Consider the following 21873-nt stretch of genomic DNA (forward strand, 5'->3'; position numbering starts at 1 on the left):
TCTCATAGTTATCTAGCAATAAATATTTAACTATTTTAAAATGATTCAAAATTGTTCAATATCCCTTCATTATACATTGAATACCTTAATTTCAAACTTGGCACAAAGCATTCTTGGATGAGGCTTTTAAGTTTTTTCAAATGAAGCCCTAGGCCCATTTCAAATAGAGGAAAATTAATTACATGTACATACTATTGAAATAAGATGAGGTATTCTCCAGAATCAAATAGCCAGTTATACCAAAAATTTCAATAAGCTTTCTCATATATATATAGATTTAAGTTTATTAAATCTGCACTGAATATACACATTCAGAAGTTTATAAAAAATGTATTAGATTTCATAGTAAGATGTAGCAAGTGAAGGTATTTTGCTCATCCATGTACTTTATGTAATTATCAAAACAAGTAAAGAGTTTGTTTTACATCTTAATTTATTCAGTTGTCATGCAGTTATACAAAATGTCTTTGTTAAAATCTAATAGATAAATGCACAACCCCCATTTACAACTGAATTATTAAGCCACAACTATACAAGTGTTATTCATTCAAAAATAAAACCAAAAAGAAATGAACAACTCAGGTCTTTAAACTTCTGTTGTAAAGCTGTTTCCATACTCCATAAAAAAGACAATCTTAAAAGAGGAAAATGTGCTCTTCATATGGATGTATTAATATTGTATATAAAATCAACCTTATAATTTATAGGGGGAAAAAATACTAAAAGATGACAGTATCACATATCCTTTTTTCAATTTAAAAAAAAAATCTGAAGTCTGTACAATAAGCATACTACTGACTTCATAAAACTTCACTATATTTTTTACCACGTAAGTACATGTACAGTATATATTTCTTGAAAGTGACAACCATCCAAACACATCACACATTTTCACCAAAACACATGTAACAAGATCATGGCCACTTTAAACAGTAAAACAGACCCGTTTCTCCAAAGCACATTTTCAAGATCTCTCAACCTTACAAGTTTTACTTAACAGTCCAGAGTGCCAGTTATCTTTACGTCTAACCCCAACATTCAAATCTTTCATTACAAATTTGTAATGTGATTTACTTACTAACCCATAAATAAAACAAAAGTAAAAGAAAGAACCAATTTTGTTTGCTCAGAATATCAAGATTAATAAGTCCATATAAATACTGAATCTTTACTCCCAACGAAAAATATTACAGATACCCGATAGGATTGAACCTCTAACCTGCACAAAATAGAAGTGGAAAAGGACATAATCTTATACATTGTAATACACAGCCACAGAAGTGTGAAGCTTCAGAACAATTATAAGCACCAGTGTTCTCACTCTGAAGAAGTAAAATGTCCAACAGTACAAATTAACTTTAAATAATAATTGCCCCATTTGTGTCAAAATATGATATGCCATAAATTGTTCAATCAAATAAAAACAGATTCTCCGAAGCTACATGTATAGCTTTGTGAGATTCATGTATTTCAGTGAGACTTTCTACTAGCTGTTACAGTGATGTATCTTAATCTTTGTCTTTTTTTTTTTTTTTTGCCTATTTAATAATGTTTGATGTAGATACTGATTACATGTATTGAAAAAAAAGAAGTTTAATGTTAAATATCTTCATATTAAGGACGTATAATACTATTACATCTTATTAATATGTTTTGTATCACTGAGTTGGTAAACAAAATTAAAATTGTCAAACACTTAAGGTCAATTAAGTTGACACATCTTTCATTCATCATTAGATGAAGTCCACTCAACACCACAGGGCAAAGAGAAACCCAATATTCCCTTACAATGTTATCTTTAAAAAGGGTTTAAAAAGGAACTAAAACAAATCTTTAAGTACACAAAAGCACAGTCATTATTAAAAGCTAGGAAATCCAGCTTTCTTACACTTTGAGCAAGATTTGATCTCTCAAACTTACAATCAGCACTATAGAGGCCAACCTGCTACAAAGATTAAAAGAAAAAGAAAGTAATAGTTAATATGTACATATTACATAATGTAGGGGCGAAAATTGTGTACATGATAAAATCCACTTGAAGTCTATATTTGACTAGAGTTATTATTGTATGTATATAATATAGGGGGACTATCGAAACCCTGAATAAATCATTTACAACTAAGGGGAGATAATAATCCTTATATATGAACATTGCAAACAAGTGCTCATCATTCAGTAATCAATAAATAACATTTCATACACATTTTTATCAGTAAGTTGTGTGATATATCTAATGACCTATAATGTATGCCATGATAACTCTTATTCAGTTTGTTTCTCCTGATCACAATAGAAGAGCATACAGATCTGCAATATCTTTTCTCTGCAAATATTATATATTTTTTTAAACAGTGCTCTATTTTTTTTTAGAATGGCAATGAACGTAAATCAATACAGTTCAACTGAATCATGAATAACTATTTTTATCATTTGAACCATTGCCTCAGGTGTGAACAGTCATATGACCTACATCCAACTCCATCATTATAGAGAATTGGTATACACACTTCAGAGGCAAAATACTTAAAAAGGATGTTGAGTTTCAAAGCTTAATACTAAAGCAAAGATTCTACCCTAGATTTCATTTATTTCCCATCTAATTTAAAGATGTGCAAGCTTCTTCAGTCAATCGTGGCAAGCTTTTCACCTACATATAACATGTACCATACACACGTATGAAAAAGTCTACTGATGTCTAAATCAAAAACATACATGTACATTGTACATATATATTATTTCAGCAATTTCAACTGAAATTATCAGTACTTTGAGCCTAGAGTGTTAAAGGCAAAAAAACAACCAATCAATCTTACAAACCAATGGGTAAAGAGTGGAAAAACTACACTCTTCATCAGTTATTCAGAAAAAAAACATACACAAAATGAATTTCAGTTTCTCCTTTTGTCGAACAATTTTACATAAAAATCAACTAATTATCAGATACTTTTAATGTTTCTCTGAAAGAAAATCTGTATTATCTGTTTACATTAGCTTACAAAAAGATGAAAATTTAAAACTGAACTTCCGTGGCAAATGATAAAAGGAATAACTTAAAGACAATCATAAATACAAGTATACAGTACAGATTTAATCTCATGTCAAACTATGCAGTGAGCCTCCTAGGACATCTCTTGTATTCAAACTACATTTGTATGCCGAGATTGGCCAATAATGCCACTCCTATCAAACAATGTCCAAATCATGACCCATTGATTACACTGGTGCCTATGCACTGTCTCCAAAAGGATCAAAATTCAGCAGGCAGGTTGAAAGCTTTCACTAAATAGAGTTTCTCACTCTCCTGCTTAAATATAGGGTGTTTCTTGTAATGTTCGATTAGATCATCCAGGTTGGCGAACTTCTGTTGGCCTATCTGATACAATCCTTCTTCGTTCACCTGTACACGGAAATGTTTGTTTCTCTCCGCTGCCTTCAGCACTACTGTAAAATTGCCACTCTGTAATTAAGATAAATATTTATCATTAAGTCAATTTCACAAATCTCTATAATAAGTGTGTTACATGTACTAGTACAGAGAAAACACAGTATAAGATCAGAATTCTAAAAAAAAATATTCTTATTTAGAAAGTTATACATTTTTATTCATAAAAGAAATGTATGGTGATACGGGTGAACAAAAAGTTTTTTCATTAATATGTAATTATGTTTTCCGATAGTGATTCAAAATTTTTCCAGTTATGTGTAGATAAATTAGACAATATGATTACCACTCATAAATTGCCGGTATTATAGATATTCTGTATTATGTAATATATGAAGGCTTATATATTAGCATATATATCAAATTCATGCACAATTACTCATACAAGGAATTTCTAATGTAATGAATACGATATAATATGTAACTCCATTGCCATTTGTCAACATATATAATCACGTATTCCAATGCAAGTGTATATATATCTACTAAGTATTTTCTCACTTGTTTAGAAAGTATTTCGTTGTATTGGCAGTAATGCCTATGATTTAGTAGAAATAATTAACAAAAAATAAAATAAAACATCACAATTTTTCATCCAGCATTAAGATCACCTTATCAAATGAATGATCATACTCACTGCCGACTCGCTATCTCGAATGATAAAATCCCCATCAGCAGCGAACTTCCTCAACATGTCCTCACACTCCTGCCGTGTAATTTTTCCATAATACCACTCTTTCTCAGCCAGGGGCCCGGACACCCGGAACTGTTTTCTACTAGTGACCCCCACCACACTGAGATTTGAGGCGTTAGAAAGACTGCTGGTGGACTGAGACTGAGGCGTACAGGAACTGGCATTGGTCTCGCACTCCACGTCCAGTTTTTCCTCCACTTCGATTGTCTGAACATAGTTCCTGGGGATTAACCCCATCTCTCCCTGACTGTTCACAGCTTTCCACCACTCCGGGTCATCCGGAGGTTTGCTGAGAATCACTAGCCGCTCCCCCTTTTCAAAACTGAGTTCCTCTGCATTTTCGGCGTGGAAAGCGTACAAAGCTATGACATTTTGATGGTGATTTGTAGAGTAATCTGCTACAGAGTCGTCTTCCAAAGAGGCAGCGGTGGAGTACATAGTACAGTCATTTTGTTCCGATGGTTCCAGATCCACATAGTTTGAGGGAAACCAACCAGATGTAATATTATCCGACTTTCTACCTTTCCACCATCCATCTATGGATTTCTCTAAAACCATCACTCGCTCTCCTTTAAATAGCTCCATCTCATCTGGCCGTTTTGGTGAGTAGTTATATTTCACAATTGCTGGTTGCGGGTCGACAGCTTGGATGTCACTACTAATGCTATTTTCGTCACTTCCTGTGTCTCCATTACGACTCACAATTGGACTGGTTCCAGTTATCTTTGTATCACTTTTGTTCCTTCTGGCCAAATTCTTCTTCACACGACTGAAGAGTTTAGATGCCTTTGAATTGGACCTCTTGACATAATTTGATGGAACAAATCCAGCCTTGTTTCTTGTGTTCTGAACCTTCCACCAGTCTCTTGAGTCATCCAGAAGAACAAGTTTTTCATGTTTCTTGATGTCCAGCTCTTGTGCATTTTCTGCTTTGTAGTCATATTTTGCTACAACTAGTACTTGCTCATCCCCCATCTTGTTTAGTCGCCCCCTGCAAAAAGAAGAAATGAAATGTTTTCTTATATAAATATTATGAACAGTCAAATCAATATACAGTCAAACTTCGTTATCTCGAACTAGATGGGACTGTTGAGAAACTTCTGAGATATCAGAGTATTCGAGATATCGAGGGTAAAATACTTAAAAAAGAAGGTGGTTGGGACTTAAAAATCACTTCGACACATCCATTGTATTCGAGATATCTGTGTTCAAGATATCGAAGTTTAATTGTACATTGAAAAAAAAATGTTTTTTTCAATATCTGTAACATAACCCCCCTCCCCCACCCCCACCCCAAATATAAGCAGTACATAAGTAGTACCGGTGCAAGCATTGCTCTACCCTTACATACATTGTAACTATGGATAAAAAGTAAGCAGTACAATTAATTTTCATGATCTTAAACAACAGCATTGACAGAATTTTAAGTAGAATTAGGTAACATACTTCATATGTTTCTGATTGATTCAAGGTTTCATCTTTTCAATGCATAAATCTTACAGCACAAGAATTCCCGCACATCATAAAGAAGGGGGGGGGGTGGTAAAAAAATTTAATTTAATTCTAAACCTGTTCTCTTTAAGATTTTTTTTAACCCTGATTCCAATGAAATTGCAATCCCTGCAGTGGATTCTTACTATGAATTAGCGGGACTTGGTGCTTTTCTGATAAGGCTCTGGAAAACATGCTGAAATTCTATCCCTCAAAAAAGAGATTGCTGATAAGTTCAACAGAACAAAAATTAGAATGAAGCTTTGGGGATTCAGAAACACTTGTTAACGGTGTACAAGTTGATGCTGGGGGTTCATCCTGTTCAGTGAGGAAATGAGGTCATGTAATCTCTTTTAATGTGGCTACGGAATCAAAGCATTCATAGCGTCTTTCTATCACTACAGTTATATACAGCAATATGTTTCATGAATTCAATTGGAGTTTTACATACATTTCAAAATAATTACCAAAATTTTGAATTTCAACTGCTAGTTTTCTAAACCGAAAGATAAAAAGTTTTAAATAAATAGATATTTGATCAGAAAATCAGAAATACCGGGTACATACTTTCAGTTTGAAAATGTACTAGATTGCCTTCCCCTCCTCCCCCAATTATCAATTAAACAAAGGAAGATGACTTTTGATAAGAGGCTTATTTGAAAACAGTGACCTATAATTTTATAAAACTAATTTATCTTTTTGTTATCACTACTCTGTGTATCAATAAAACCAGTTTATATATACTGTATGTAACTCATAGATACACACTGCAATCTTTAAAAGAAAATCCTATCAAAATATCATTATTTAAATGTGAGTTTCTAAGTACTGAAGTTCCTCATAACTGAAATAAAAACTGTTAATACATAATGATACACATGCTTGTCTTCAAGCCCTTTCTGATTCAGACATTAGTTATCAGGCTTGTAAACAGTAATGACAAAATTAGACATGAACATTTATCAGAATGACTTAGTATGCCTCTTTACTACTGTGAGATGCTGTAGTCAGACTTTTGAAAATATAAAATTTAATGTTTGAAAAACAAAATCACCAATTCAGTGTATTTTTAATTTAGCATACAATCAAGAATACACAGAGAACAGCACTAATAAATATGTGTGTGTATATGATTGTATATGGAACTCAGGTGATCATAGTGATATTAGTGGGGTTTTCTTCCAATTTGGGACAGGGGGCTTCAATTGGGAAAAATAACGAAAAAACGGAAAATATGGGTGAATTCGTTTTTATTGATTATAGTGAAATTTAATGATATCTATCATTTATTCAAATACTAATTAAACAACAAATTTCTTTTTCTTGAGTTCTCGAAATATTTACTATTCTGTTCAGTATTTTGACAACTTAAACAAAGATTTTTTTTAAAAATTACAATTGAGAATTTGAGTCCAAAGTTAGAAAAATTTCAGGAAATTTCCGATTGGGACTGAGGTCGAATATGGCCCCAATCAGACCCCCCCAAAATCACTGGATATGATGTAAAATATTCATGTTTTATATGTTACTTTTTATGGGGAATGACCACACATGGCTCAAACTCTAGATCAAACGATATAAAGACCACTGCTCTACCACTTAGCAAAACATTTAATCTACCTGCTAGTGCTATCACAGTATCAGGAGTTTGTCAGTACTGAACCTATTATGTACACACTATCACATTCAGGATCCTTTGAATACTTTCACTTCTCCTTTTTTGCTTTTGATATTGATAAAACCATGCTACCATCATAATTCTTCCTTACTAGATACTCAACATATCTTTATCAGTACTTTACATGATTATACGCCAATTTATCTGCTTATGGAGTATTCATTACACCACCTCTCAATTTCGTAAATGATGAGTCAAATCTAAACTGGCGTTGTTATATTGATCCACTTTTTCTATAAGCCATGACCACTGATGACTGTCAAGTCACACGTGTGATATGTACTGTAGTATTTAAGCCTATAGTATAACGCTGACTCCCCCAATACTAAATTTTTAAGATGTGGAGGAATTTCGGGCTACATGCATGTAGATATTAACGGTATAAATACAGTATCAATGTTTGTTACCTGTCACAGCTATCAGCTCCAATAACCAAAGAAGTGATATCTAAACGCACTTTTCATTTTGCAAATTTCGTTAATCTCTAAATTGAAAGGAATTTAGGAATTCTAAGTTCCACTTCCGTCTCTGCAAAACAATAACAAAACACAATGCCCGTGTAATACGTCTTCACCGATGAACAATATTAGAGCATTCAAGTGTTGATGACTAGAGTCCTATTGAGAATGCCTATTTGTGCACATTATGAAACTAGAAAATCCACCACAGAAAACAATTTCAACTTCTTTTGGGAAAACTTATCACTGTCTTCCATTTTTGATAAAGTAGTACCTATGACACATCGTTATTACTACGCGTAATTCGGTGGGGTAAGAAGAAAAAATATTATGATCATAGCTATTAATGATTTATATGAAGTTGTACTTTTCACACTATTTTATGAATATTTTATTGTATCAATGTTTTTCTTACAGGGACCTAGTAACTTAAAACTGTTTTGACAAGAACTACTTTTCTAGATATATATTCAAAGGGAAACAAATCTTTCATCAATATGCATTTAGTTTCTTAACAAAAATCTCAAGAATTACAATAATGGAAACTTGATTTTAAAAAAATCGCAGTACCCGTTTATCAAGAATGAACATTGAAATTATTACTCCTTTACAGCAAAATAAAAAAAGGGAGTGAAGTTATGATATTAACAGTAACACTGGGTACAGAGAGCCAATAGATAAATTTTAAATTGTTCTTTTTTTTCTTCTTTTTTTTTTTTTAGAACTGAACATATATTCATCTACACTTCATTCAAAAATTCAAGTGTACTTCAAATCATGGATTTTTGTTGCCCCATCGAACATAACTTTTTAATCTATTTAGAGATACATGTAACAATCAATATCTTCTCTTTAATTACAAATTACATACATCGATATATAAATACAGGCCGGGTAACAAAATTACATTATCTTTGTGGATAACTATATATACATTGCCGACTGAGTTGTCAGTATCATATATGATGGATTTAAAGTACGTGGTCGCCCGCAAGTCTTCGGACAAAACAATAGTTACATGTTGCAGATATATAAAACGTTGTATTTTAGTAAATTTACACACATAATTAAGTAAAAGTTCATTTGCTTTGCGTTCAGACCAGATTTATGTACACGTACCGTTGATAAATTTAAATCCTCAAATTGTTGAATCAAAATAAAGAGATTCGAGAATTTTTCACAGAAAAAAGGTATACACTGTACGTATTTCCTTACTACATGTATTTGAACTCATAAGACTAGTTTTTGGGTGCTCCCGAATCTAGAAAATTAAAAGAAAAATCTGATTCACTGATTCCGACAATACTGTATTTTAAGAACGAAGATTGGTATAAGAACGAATTTGAACGAAGAAGGAAAATTTCTGTAAATTATATAAAAGGTTAAATGATTTGGTCCTAGCACCAAAGACCGTAAAAGAACCGTAACATGAAAAAGTGGCTATTGCCATCTACTTCTCTTCAGCGGAATATCGGGCGATATGAAATCTTTTTTCGTGTTGCGACAACATATATGCAGACGTTAATTTGCAGCTTGTCTTTACCCAGCCTTGCAGAGTTTGCATATAAGCAAATCAGTTCACATGGCACTTGTAAGTAAATTTACATACATGTATGTGTTAAATATGCAGAGGGGTGCAAATCATGAATTTTTCGTTATGTTAATGAAATATTAATACGTTAAATATGGAAAGATTGGTTTTATCTTTACTGAATTTTATTATTTTTATTTCGCAGCCAATATGAATTAGAAAACAAAACACAGACACGTAGCGTCGTTTTTGAAAAGGGGGGGGGGGGGGAGAGACTCATCCAAAAAATCTTGACAAGCAAACAAAAAAATTTAAAAAAATCCTTACTTTACAAAATCCTGAAAATCCTAATCCGTTGGGGAGGGGTTTATATTTTCAAATCAATATTTTTCATGGTCCCATAGAAGTGGGGGGGGGGGGGGGGGGGGCAGCAGCTCCATGTTAATTCAATTTTTGCTTGTATATTTAAGAAAAAATCTTTGCTGAGCAGCCCCCCCCCCCCCTGCCCCCTGTTGCTACGTGTCTGAAACATACACATTGCTTTCTTCTAAAAACAAAAAAATTACAATTACAATTTTCATGATCAGCATACATAATTGAAAAATCTCATGCATGTTTATAATTGGTTTTTTTTTCCACTGAAAGAAAATATCTCAAAATCGATCATGATCAAATTCCGCGAAAATAAAATAAAATGACACATATATATATATATATATATATATATATATATATATATATATATATATATATATATATATATATATATATATATATATATATATATAAAGACAATCAAAAACTCATCCTTTAGAACCGAAGGCATTATTTCTTTTTTAAAATTTATTATTATTTTTTTTGGGGTGGGTGGGTGGGGGTCAGCCCAATCTAGAATACTAGTAGTCCATGTTTTTTACCTTTCGCAATCCAATTCGTTCTGTGTGTTTTTCTTTTCTTTTTGTTGATCTTTTGTTATTTCCTCTTTTATTTGTATTTCTTTCATTCATTCATCTTGATATATTTAAATCAAAATTACATGTCGATCGTAGTAATGTGCTTAGAGAGGACATACTTAAAGTCTTTGTTTGCTATCTGGTACTTAATTTTTATTTCAAAAATGAAAAAGTTAAATACATTACATTCGTAGTATATTTACGCTAGCTGTGTTCTTTTCCAATTTTTTTATTCATTCATAATGTGTTAAAAGGGGTTCATTCGAATCCATTAGCCCGATAGAACGTATGTGAAATCCATACTTACTGTTGGTGATTTATGTAAAATGTATAAGAATATATGTCACTATAAATAAACTACTACTCTTTTACAGTTTTAGGGGATTTTGAATTTAATTTTTTTATATTATTAATAATGAAATTACTATGCTAAATCATGTGGACATAGTAATTCATTAGCAGAGTAACTATATGAAGGATTCTCATTTACTAAAGGAATGTTGGGGAAAAAAATATTTGAAACGTTCCTTGCTTATTGATTTATTCTTCATGTTTGTTTGCTTTTGTTTTTAAAGAGAAGGGCGTCTTTTTGGTGGGAGTCGGTTTATTTTCAATGACATATTTTATCTTTATTACACGAATCAAGTGATAATATAGAATATTTTAAAAAATCGTATACAACATCTTTAGATTTTTTTTTTTAAATTCTTCCAGTTTTAAATTGTAAGCATCGTTATATAATTCATTTTTTACTATTAATTTAAAGTTTCTGTCAAGCAAAATTCAAATATTTTCCTTAGAGATCACATATTTCCAAATCATGTCCATTTAAAACATCTTTTTCTATGGGTAAGAATGAGGGACATTTCGAGGATTTTTCAATACCTAGTTAGTAATATTTAAAGGAAACATGACCTATATATATAGGTATTTGAAATTACCCTTTAAATCATGCAATTATATATGGCAGCTGATTTTCACATAAGGCTTTCTACCGGCCACGAGATCTTTTTTGTATAATTACAGCGACAGTGAGATTTAAACCTCTTTCACCATGGCGAGTGTGGGGTATGTATTTTTTAATTTCCGTTTTCGTTTAACGTATATAATATTAACGTAATTTTTTTCAATTTGATACCATTTCAATACATTTAGGTTAGTTGATCTATTGAGTAGAACTATATGCAATATTTGATATATACCCAGAGCCCACAATTTTACAACCATCCTAATCATTCAAATGAGACAAAACAACAATAAATATATACATGTAGAATGCAATCTCATTGGTTACGTGCAGTGCATGCAATAACAGATCTTGACCTCCGCGTAAAAATCCACATAGACGCAATTCATAAACTTTGCAAAATGTTTATTAAAATACCGGTATCTTTCTAAGTCTTTATTTCATATCCTAAATATCGATACATAATCAATCTTAATTTCTTTTAAAAAGACTTTTCCTAGTAAGAGCCGTAGCTGACGGTAGAATTGTCTGACGGGTTTTCGCAATAGGTAAAAGTTCCATTTCGTTGACAGGACATCGGATTAATGCTTGATCTGTGGATAAGCTGAATGATTTGGCTCATTCAAGAAGTTGATAGAATTTTAATACGCTTAAGTCTAATGGTCATGGGTCCCCCGGGCTGGGGTATTTGACTGTGCTGAACACCGAGGTACATATATATACATGTATGTACCTATCTACGGGGATTTTGTAACTTTCAATTTATCATTTTTTTTGCCCCAATTTTGACATTTTACTGCGAATAAAAGGACGTACCGTTCTTTTTGTCAGGTTTGATCAGCTTTTAAAACGAAAAAAACCATGCATACCAAGTCTTCTCCAGAATACAAATGCATGATTAATGATTCGGAGATTTATAACGAATTGCTTAATAAAAACTCAATGAAACAGTATTCTATAAACATACTATTTGTAATATGTATCAATAGAAAAAAACCCACACTTTTCCCCTTATAATATATTCAAGTATTAATTATGCACTTCAAATGCATTACGAATCGCATCCGTTTTATAATTATCTGAATATGAGTACATGTGTCCTCATCCATCCATCCATCCATCCATTCATCCATCCATCCACCCATCCATCCATCCATCCATCCATCCATCCATCCATCCATCCATCCATCCATCCAGTTTCCTTTCTCTCTATCCATCAATCCAGTTGTTAATCTATAGCTGCTCTGCCCTCTTCATCTCTTTTTCTCTGCTCTACTTTTCTCTTTGTAAATATTCTGTTGCTATGACTGGGCACACACGTTATAAATACCTTATCATCGAAGTAAAAACGAGAACCATTGTGGCCATTGATTTTAACTCTGACACATGGAACCTGTATACAGCGGATCAGATCGTAAATGCACCATTCTGTAAAGGATTAAATGACATCTACAGGGATGGCATCTATTGGGTACAGTATATATTTTTCGTATAGCTATTCGTCTAAAGCAGGTGCTAGGTAGTCATGCACAGAGTAAGCTTTTAAAAGCTTATAATTAATGATTAATTGTATGCTCGATCTTCCGCATTAAGATAACCATAATTATAGCATTTATTTAAGTAACGAGAATGTGATTTGCATGTATATATTGTATCAAAATATTCGTTTTGTCCTTTCTGACAAATGTTATTTTTCAAATAATATCTGCAGTAGTCATATTGCAGATATTATTTGAAATATAATATATGTCAGAAAGGACAGAATGCTTATATTTTTTCTTCTACGGAATGAAGGACATGTTTGTCGAAGCATTAATATTCAATTTTGAATTTACCCAATTGCAATGGAAAAGGACGGTAGATGCCCGCAAAGAATATTAGCGTTAATTGCTTAATTTTGTGCGACTTGTGCACGTTCTTGCTCCGAAGTAGCTGCATGCAGGTCTGTCGGTCCATGGTCTGAAAAAACCAAATAGACGTCCTGGCAGGTTGTCGACCATCCGAATTTTTTTCATACCAGGGAGCTACAGACCTGCAGCTAGCCCCGAAAAAGAACGGGCAGTATCATACCAAACAGTTTTTGGTTCCATCCATCATATTGAGTTCATGTTATTGTCCTTTCTGGCATATATTATTTTTCAAATAATATCTGCAATATGATATTGCAGATATTATTTTTAAAAATAATATATGTCAGAAAGGACATTACTGCCAATGCCTGACCTCGATTTATAATCTACAACTCGATCGCGGCTATTACTGAAACCTAGTTAATTAGTATTTCCATGGAAATGCTTTGTAAGCGAGTCGGTAAGCAATAAAATTAAGACATGGGTTACCAGTAACCTTTTCTACGTTTAGGAAAATAGAGAAACTATGTAAAGTCAAAGTTCCATATTTAAAACTGTGTCGGAATAGTTTTGAATTTAGATTAACACATTAGCTTTAGGACTTATTATATATATTTAACTAGATAAGTTGACGGATCAACATAGCCATTGAGGTATTTTTCATGTATACTAATATTTTGTAGTAAGATTATCTTTCTATTTCTTTTGTCATACCATGTCACTTACTTGGTTTATATTAAGAAAAACGACCTCAATGTACATGTATGTTTAAAATGCCAATCAATTGAATTAATGTATGATTTGGGAATGTTTAAATTTAAATTATCATGGTATACCTTCATAATGATAGCATTTCTTCTAGCATTGTTATTGCCTTAAATGAAGTCATTGAAAAATACACCAACTCTAATGTTCTCTTTGTTTATAGTCAATTGTTTTCATGGTTATTAATTCGTGGTCATTTATTTTTCGTATATTGAATACTTTATTCAACCATTTTGAAATTCATTATTTTCAATGACCCTCGTATGTTGAACGTACAGTATTTTCTACAGGAAATATTCGTCAAATACATTGGATGATGCTTTATAATCATTCGTTAAATAAACATGGTGGGTAAAAGTTGCACACTGCTAAAAAACTACAAATCAAGTGCAATATGTTGTCAATATGCAGAGTGCTGAAGATTATCTTTCGAAATCTGAAATCATTTACCGGTATTTACATTACTCAGTAGAGTAGTGCAAATAATTAATCTTCACGCAAGTTAAAGTAAAATCTAAAGGCAGCGAAAGTTCTATATATAGATTTGGGTCAGCATATTCTGTCTAGCAAATCACGAAGAGGAAAATAATAAGATCTTATCATATAATTTAGGTAAATGATAATGGAGTCTCACACAATATACATTTATTGCCTTGGATCAAAGACAACACACCTGCAGCTGATGATGCTGACTCTTTAAATTGTTTTATTTTGTTTCAGACATGAAAGTGACGAGGATCAGGTAGACGAGAGCGAACCAGGTGCGTATTTATATATAAATGTGGTGCTTTTAACTGCTTTTAACGTATTTATACATTATTGCATGATTGTGAGGAAAATATGCAGATTTATCCCCCATGAAAAATCATATTTCCCGAGGGCAACGCCCGAGTAAAAAATGATTTTTCATGGGTGAAAAATCTCAATATTTCCCGAACGTTCATGCAATAAATTATTTATTACACCTAACGACATGTGATGATTTAGAATACCTCGGCTTCTAACCGTTTTTTAATTCTAGTAAAGCAAAAACGTAGTTTGTTTATCGGTTCAGTTCTTTCTATGACAGTTTTCTTATCTTAAAATGATTTAAAACGATTTTTAAATAGAATTAATCGTTTAATTACATCATATGCTAATTCTCAGGATTTTTCATAAGCATGATATAAAATTCGAAGGGGAGGGTTATGATGAAAAATATCCCGATGACAGGGATATACATATGTATGAAATTGTATTGCTCTGGCACGTGATTACCTAGAACCAATCATATGTCGTTTTATAAAAAATAATCATATTGAGGAATAATTATACATTTTACTGTGCGTTCTATTTTTAGCTGCACTTAATGTGTCAGATATAAAAGAGAATAATTATGATCAACCTAAACAATTTAATGTTTAGACAGTCATTAACAAGTTCTCAGATTCATATCACTGTTCTATTTTTCTATAAATTAAAGTTGTCTGCGAAGATCTGAATGCCGAAGGAAGTGACGTTAAACCTAAACTTGATTTCGCCACAGTTCCCGGATATAACAATGTTCGATTGGACCAGTGTGAGTTACAATGAATTTTATATAAGAATCTCACAAAGTTTTGAAATTTCAAATAAAGTTTAACATTTAACACGTCATGGAGATTAAGTTTTCAATTGCCATGTTTTGCAGCATTGCTGCCGCCTCCCCCTACGGACTACATTCCTCCGAAAGACCAGAAACAGCCGGATTTTATGAGGTACTTGAATTATTCAAGCTCCCATAATTTATAATTTTTTTGAAAGTACTATGGCTTAGTAACCGAGAATAAGAAATAACAGTTAATGAAATTGCTAGACTAAGTTCTAATTTTCAAACCCGTTTCTTTATGAATTTTTTATGTTCTCTTTCAACCTGGGTCTCAACGAACGATGCGTACAATGATTGATATTTCAAAAGTCAGGGACATTCCATATCCGAGTTTAAACCAGAATATGCATTGAGCCTTTTTTCTGCACTTCGATTCTCAATGTAACCTAGTTAATAAAACATGCATTAATGGGTAAAGAGATAGCATGTCATCGACGAAAGTACCATCAATCATTATATTATTCATTATGTATTATTCATTATACAGTATTCATTATCCTCGTATTTCAATTCGATTCAATTCAGTCCATTTATTTTCTCAAAACCATATGAATGATACTAAAGGTACCATCAATCTAATGTGTATAAACACTGTGTTCCTGATATCACTGTACCATTTTTGTAAAAACTAATCTTTAAGGTTTTGATTAATTGAAGCACTTATCCACTTAATAAATTCTGTAGACGGTTTAATCCACCAAAATATGCACATTCTTGTTGTGTTAAAGATATTATATAAACATGGTATCAAGTGTTTGGTGGACTGGCGTTTACTATCTATTACACATAATTATGTGCATGTAAATAATTCTGCATAATTTTCATTATCATTTCCTTATATCAATCTTCCCCAAAACGATATCAACAAAGGCGAGATTATTTTTGATTACATGTCTTGAAATTTTCCTGATCATATTTCTCTTGATAATGGTTTTCCCTGTATCGATAAGCGCTCCAGTGATATCTGAGGACACCGCCAGACAAGCTTTACTGGAACACGTGGCTCAACAATGTTGCTGGGGGAAAGGTGCTGCCGAAAAAATGACCATCAAGGAGCTTCAGTCCTCCACGTCCTATCACGTCAGTTTGTGCTAATAATGAATTAGACGATTTTATCAAAAGTGCAAATATATGAAATGAAGTAACATAAATTTTGTTGTTATAACTTATAAATAACCCATTTGAATACATGCATAACGTTTAATAATTATTTGTTCTCTCTCTCTCTCTCTCTCTCTCTCTCTCTCTCTCTCTCTCTCTCTCTCTCTCTCTCTCTCTCTCTCTCTCTCTCTCTCCAGTGTTCGTACATGTATTAACAACATGCATCGTATTTACAGTATATTCTGGAGACATATACAGAAGAAAGGAGTACTAAATGGGATTTTGATCCGTTTCATGGTACATTAATGTAGTTACTCAAATACATGATTCGTGCCAATTTAATTTAAATGTTTGATATATATAGAAAGCGACTTCACCAACTGTTGGTATAAAAACATTATCAACTGTGTTGATTTTATTTTGGTTAGGTCAGCCGGTAGATGGCCCACAGAATGGACCTGCTCCCGGTCCCTGGGATATTGCGGCAACGTTTAGAGAGGTTTTCAAGAACGAAACACAGCATCACGAAGTACCCCATACTGCTTACGTAAAGGTTTGTTTGAGAAATGGAATCGAACACACGTTCCCCTAAAATATTGTAATAATTTTCATGCATGATTGAAGCTGTTATTAAATGATATGTGGTTCTGATCACCAACAACTTCTGAAATCCATTTTGATTGTAGGACTGTCATAAATGCAGCGCCAAAGGTCACGTGAGATGCGGAAGATGTCACGGAAGAGGAAGGGTACAGTTTTAACATTTTAATTGTACAACAAATAATCAGGTCATAACAATGCATGCGCAATATGTATAAGTTATTAATTCTATTTATTCTAAACCATCTTCTGGAAAGGTTAAATGTGGATCATGTCGTGGTACCGGCCGGAAGCGAGTCTACCGGAAGGGCAAGCATGAAGTCAAGCGGTGTTTTAGTTGTTCCGGAAGGGGTAAAAAGAGGTACTTGAAATTTCAATGAACGAATGAGATTTAGAATATGTACACGTATTTACATCTTTTGGTGTTAGTCTTTTCTTTTTATCAAAATGCGAACCATATACGTACGTATATGGTTTGAATAATATACGAAGAGGAATTTATTCAGAAAGGGTTATTGATGTCTTGATATTGAAAAAAAGCAATTAAAGAACACCGAGTTTCGTAGTTGTAACTGTTAAAATGTAAGATATTTGAATGATCGTAACTTTCTGATATAGATGTACAAGATGCGGCGGGGACGGTCGTGTCACGTGCCCTGTATGCAAGGGACACTGCCGGCTAAGATGGTTTATAAGACTTATCATCAAGTGGTATGTATATAAACGATTAATTATTTCTCTGATGTAAACTTATCTTTGATACAATATAACAACAAGAAATCTACTAAAAAGCAAAGAACCCACCCCACCCCGAAAAAAATCCCGATTTTGTTGACCCCATATATTTATATTGGATCATACTGTAGGGTCAACAACATTGGTGAGCACATCGTGGAAAAGACGGATCTCCCGGACGAGCTGATCTCGCAGGCCGCGGGTTCCCTTGGATTCCAGGATACCCAGCCTCGGGTATGTATACTTCATTTCTAGAAATCAGGACCTTGGTTGAAGATTTCCAACTTTCAATTTCTAATTCTCTGCCTCAAAGCTGAGGTTTTACCTCAGATCAATGCACTGGATTGAGTCAAAAACGTTAATCGAATTGAGGAATTAAAAATATTAGTGATGGCGAGATCATGTTGGGTTATCCCGGTATTATATACATGTATATTTTTTAAAAGTTTTGTTTGATTAATTAGGTGATGCCGATCGCTAGATTTCCACAGGCAGAAATTAACGAGGCCTCCCATAGACTCCTGAACGGTCATCAGTTTCCACAGCGAAGAATTCACATGCAGGTAAAACCTTTTATGAAACGTCATCAATTTATACAAAAAATGACGATTTCACGATATGCTGCCTAAACAACCAATGCTTGGACAATGACATGCCGTTCACTCGTTTTCACGTAATGGCGCGTGTTTGTACATGCTGTGAACTTTGACAAAAAAGTTACTATGGCGCAAATATCAGTTGTCACACATTGAAAAATGTGTATATTTATTGCTCAGAAATAAGAGCTACATATCAATACATGTTTTTGGGAGTTGATTTTAATCAACTCTGCTATGCAGTTACTTTGGCAAACCGAAATTGAAACAGTGTTTGGACCTATGCACAAATCATCACCGCTGACAAGACATAGTTCTTGAAAATAATAGAAAAATTCGATGTAATGTATGCTGAAGCATTGTTTTTGAAGGAAACTTATCTATAAACACTTTGAAAATAGTCAGATTTTATATAATACGAACAGTTTAGATATTTTTGTAGTCTGATGTGTTCCTACGCCAGAGTTTAAAAAAGTCTCGTTCAACCAGACGCTCGGCTGTTTCCGTAAATCTCCGACAAGCAGAGAGGCTCTCTTGCTTGTCGGAGATTGACCAAGACAGTCGAGCGTCTGGTTAAACGAGACTAGATTCGATATCAATAGTGCTTGGATCCATACGATTTTTAGAATTGTTTCGATTACTAATACATAGTTTGAAATCTATCTTTAAATATTACACAACTTGATTCATATGGGGTTTCTCGAAATTCTTGTCGGAAAAGTGTAAAAATTCATATAATTAAAAAGTGCGTAATTCAAATACAGACTAGAAACTAAATGCCATGCAAGATAAAGTGATTTTAAAATAAATGATAATCGATAAAATCAACTCCCGTCAGTACTTTGTTTTACCATGCATACGTTTAAAAGATGAAAGATAGTCTGGATCAATAAAAAAAGAAATATCCTATAAATGAAATCTTTATAATGCCAATATTCATTAATGGAATCGCAATTACTGATAATAAAAAATAAGATTGATACGCTATTTATGTATGGTAAAACGGTGTTGTCCCCGTGACTATCACAGGCAATGATGACGTTTACATTTCAGCGTCACGTGATACGCATGGTGCCGGTGACGCAGTGTTTCTGTGAGCACAAAGGGAAGACTTTGTCCTACTTTGTCTACGGATTGGAGAGTAAGGTCTACTCCCCCGAATACCCGGATCAGTGCTGTTGGGGATGCACCATCTTGTAATGGCGAATAACTCAGTTATGAAATTATGCGACAGTATTCTGGCTTTAAGTTCCTTTTTCTTCGTCAACTCTGTGATGGCTGTCCTACTTGGGCTGCTTAGGCTGAACTTTGATATAAAGGAACACTTACCAATATATGTACTTACAGATATTATCAAATCAATTACTGGGTTATTAGCTTTGAGCAGTTGCTCAGGTGCGTACAGTTCTCATGTATATGTAGAGTGCATGTTCTTTGTTCAAAGTTGAAACAGTGTATTATTTTGTAAAACATGGGCAATTCGGTAAGTAAATGATTAACTTATAACAATATTCAATTGCCTTTTTGAAATTCTCAAGGAATTAGTTTAAATCTCAATCCTAACTTTTCAATTTCTATACTGTAATAGATTCATCATTTGCTTTTTGTTTTGTTTACGTTGTACGGATGAGTTGTGCGGCTCTGCTGAAAGTGAATCAAAGTATTAAGTTCGTGGTCAATATTTACAAAGAAACCCATCTGATGTTAATACAAATAGTTATATTTGTGTTTCCAACGCTTTCTTAAAAAATAAAATTTATTTAAAGATGAAAAGTTTAATGAAATATATCAATTTTGAAAGTTAAATATCAAAACTGTTTACATTTTTAATTCTTGAATATGTTTTAAAGCTGTCCTTATATGGATGTAGCTTTTCAATCCTTAACCATAGACTTGTGATCAAATGATCGATTTATTATTTTATATGTTTATACATGTAAATATTTTTGGTGTTACTGTTATTTTTTACGATTTGGTAGAAGTGTCATTCAATTGGTATTTTAACTTTATCTTATATGAAACCATGCTAGCTGTACACTCAGTAACTGTTTTTGTGTTTATTCTTTGAGTAGCTTACTAGTATTTGATCCGTTGATACTATTTTTGTGTATATACTTATTTGTTTATATAATTATGTTGCTATCTCTCAGGACTTTGATTGATATTAAAGATTCTTTTTCTTACAAAAGATTTATTATTTTCTTTTTAAATTCAGGAATGTATTGAGTATATATACAACAGGAGATGTGAACCCAAGGACTGGAACTTTTATTTAGCTTTATATGGAAGATTAAACAAAAAAATCAAACACTTCTTCGCAAAAAAATGAACCATTGGTTGGAATATATATTAATGAGTATAAAGTGAAAATTTTCTGCTGCTAAGATGTCTTGAATAAATCGAATATCATATCATAAAAGTAAAATCTAAAAATCCGTCCAAATGATATTCTAAATCATAGAAGTATAAACGAAATTCTAAATCATAAAAACGATTATTAAAATCTTACAAAGAATTTTTTTGATTCTAGTAATACAAACGGTTTTCTAAGTCGTGCGAACAGTTTTTAATATCGTACAAACGTTTTTCTGTCAATCTGAAATGTTATTAATATATATCTCCGCTATTTTAAAACCCATCAACTTGAAATTCGTCATGAGTGTATCTCAGACATTACTTTTATGAAAAATACATGCATATTGCGAGTGTTTTAAAAATTAATTGATTTACTAGGCTTTTGAAGCGAGCTGGTAGTTTTTTTTATCTGGGTCAGAGTTCGACCCCTTTCTTTATTTATGGTTACATTGTAATTAATGTTAAAACGGGCTTGGCCCCTGTGATGCTATTTATGAGAAGAAAGACATCAATAGAACGACAGGTAAACCCGGAGGGAGAGCATCAGGGGCAACGATTTCCAAAATTCATAACTATAAAGATGTTGGATTTAATACCCTTGAACCATTTCATTCTTATGTAGTACCTATTTTAAATTATTGTTCCGGAGTCCTGGGGTTCAAAACATACAACTTGATAGAAATTGATCAAAACCATGCTATCCGATATTTCTTGGGTTACATATCTGCACCTTTCATTTTGCTTAGCATTTAACGTTTCTTCTTCTTAAACGGACACCATATGAAGTCTGATGAAACACATCTCACTCAAATTAAATGTAGTTGTAGATAATGTATAATAATACATGTAAGAGATTATAGAAATTTAAGCATTGTATAATATTTACTTACCTATGGTGGGTTATGTATGATTTTAACAAAAACAATGAAATTAATTCGTTCCTGAATTTTTGACGTAGTTCATTCTGAGCAATAGTCCAGATTGTTTGATATATAACCAATTTGCTAGGACAACTTGAAACTGTGATATT

At 32.7% G+C, this 21873-nt stretch overlaps 2 protein-coding genes across 3 annotated transcripts; one reads left to right on the plus strand and one right to left on the minus strand.

The window, feature by feature from the left end:
- Positions 1 to 415: 415 nt before the first annotated feature.
- LOC105341452 (SH2/SH3 adapter protein Nck1) lies at positions 416 to 8069 on the minus strand. The gene is made up of 3 exons (XM_011447999.4): positions 7713 to 8069; positions 4080 to 5127; positions 416 to 3457 (listed from the first exon to the last, which is right to left on the minus strand). Exons 2-3 carry the CDS (start codon positions 5109 to 5111, stop codon positions 3248 to 3250), a joined length of 1242 nt encoding a protein of 413 aa, XP_011446301.1. The 5' UTR covers positions 5112 to 5127; positions 7713 to 8069; the 3' UTR covers positions 416 to 3247.
- A 3129-nt stretch (positions 8070 to 11198) lies between these two features.
- LOC109620372 (protein SSUH2 homolog) lies at positions 11199 to 20281 on the plus strand. 2 transcript variants are annotated; one of them, XM_034473434.2, is made up of 13 exons: positions 11199 to 11315; positions 14550 to 14590; positions 15292 to 15387; positions 15499 to 15565; positions 16407 to 16536; positions 16794 to 16854; positions 16986 to 17110; positions 17244 to 17306; positions 17415 to 17518; positions 17776 to 17868; positions 18024 to 18126; positions 18357 to 18455; positions 19542 to 20281. In XM_034473434.2, the coding sequence occupies exons 1-13, from the start codon at positions 11302 to 11304 to the stop codon at positions 19686 to 19688; spliced, it is 1143 nt and encodes a 380-aa protein (XP_034329325.2). In that variant the 5' UTR covers positions 11199 to 11301; the 3' UTR covers positions 19689 to 20281. The 2 variants fall into 2 exon arrangements, with proteins under 2 accessions (XP_034329325.2, XP_034329324.2); XM_034473433.2 differs by lacking the exon at positions 11199 to 11315 and adding an exon at positions 12567 to 12685.
- The last annotated feature ends 1592 nt before the right edge of the window (positions 20282 to 21873 follow it).

This window comes from Magallana gigas, chromosome 8, assembly GCF_963853765.1.
Source record: "Magallana gigas chromosome 8, xbMagGiga1.1, whole genome shotgun sequence".
Lineage (NCBI taxonomy): Eukaryota > Metazoa > Mollusca > Bivalvia > Ostreida > Ostreidae > Magallana > Magallana gigas.

Excerpts from the sequence above, each read along its gene's own strand:
- LOC105341452 (XM_011447999.4), bottom strand. The coding sequence starts at position 5,111 with ATGGGGGATGAGCAAGTACTAGTTGTAGCAAAATATGACTACAAAGCA. Across the intron at positions 3,458-4,079 it reads TTCGAGATAGCGAGTCGGCA|AGTGGCAATTTTACAGTAGT; the intron begins GTGAGTATGATC and ends TCTTAATTACAG.
- LOC109620372 (XM_034473433.2), top strand. The coding sequence starts at position 12,657 with ATGACATCTACAGGGATGGCATCTATTGG. Across the intron at positions 12,686-14,549 it reads ACAGGGATGGCATCTATTGG|ACATGAAAGTGACGAGGATC; the intron begins GTACAGTATATA and ends ATTTTGTTTCAG. Across the intron at positions 14,591-15,291 it reads GGTAGACGAGAGCGAACCAG|TTGTCTGCGAAGATCTGAAT; the intron begins GTGCGTATTTAT and ends TATAAATTAAAG.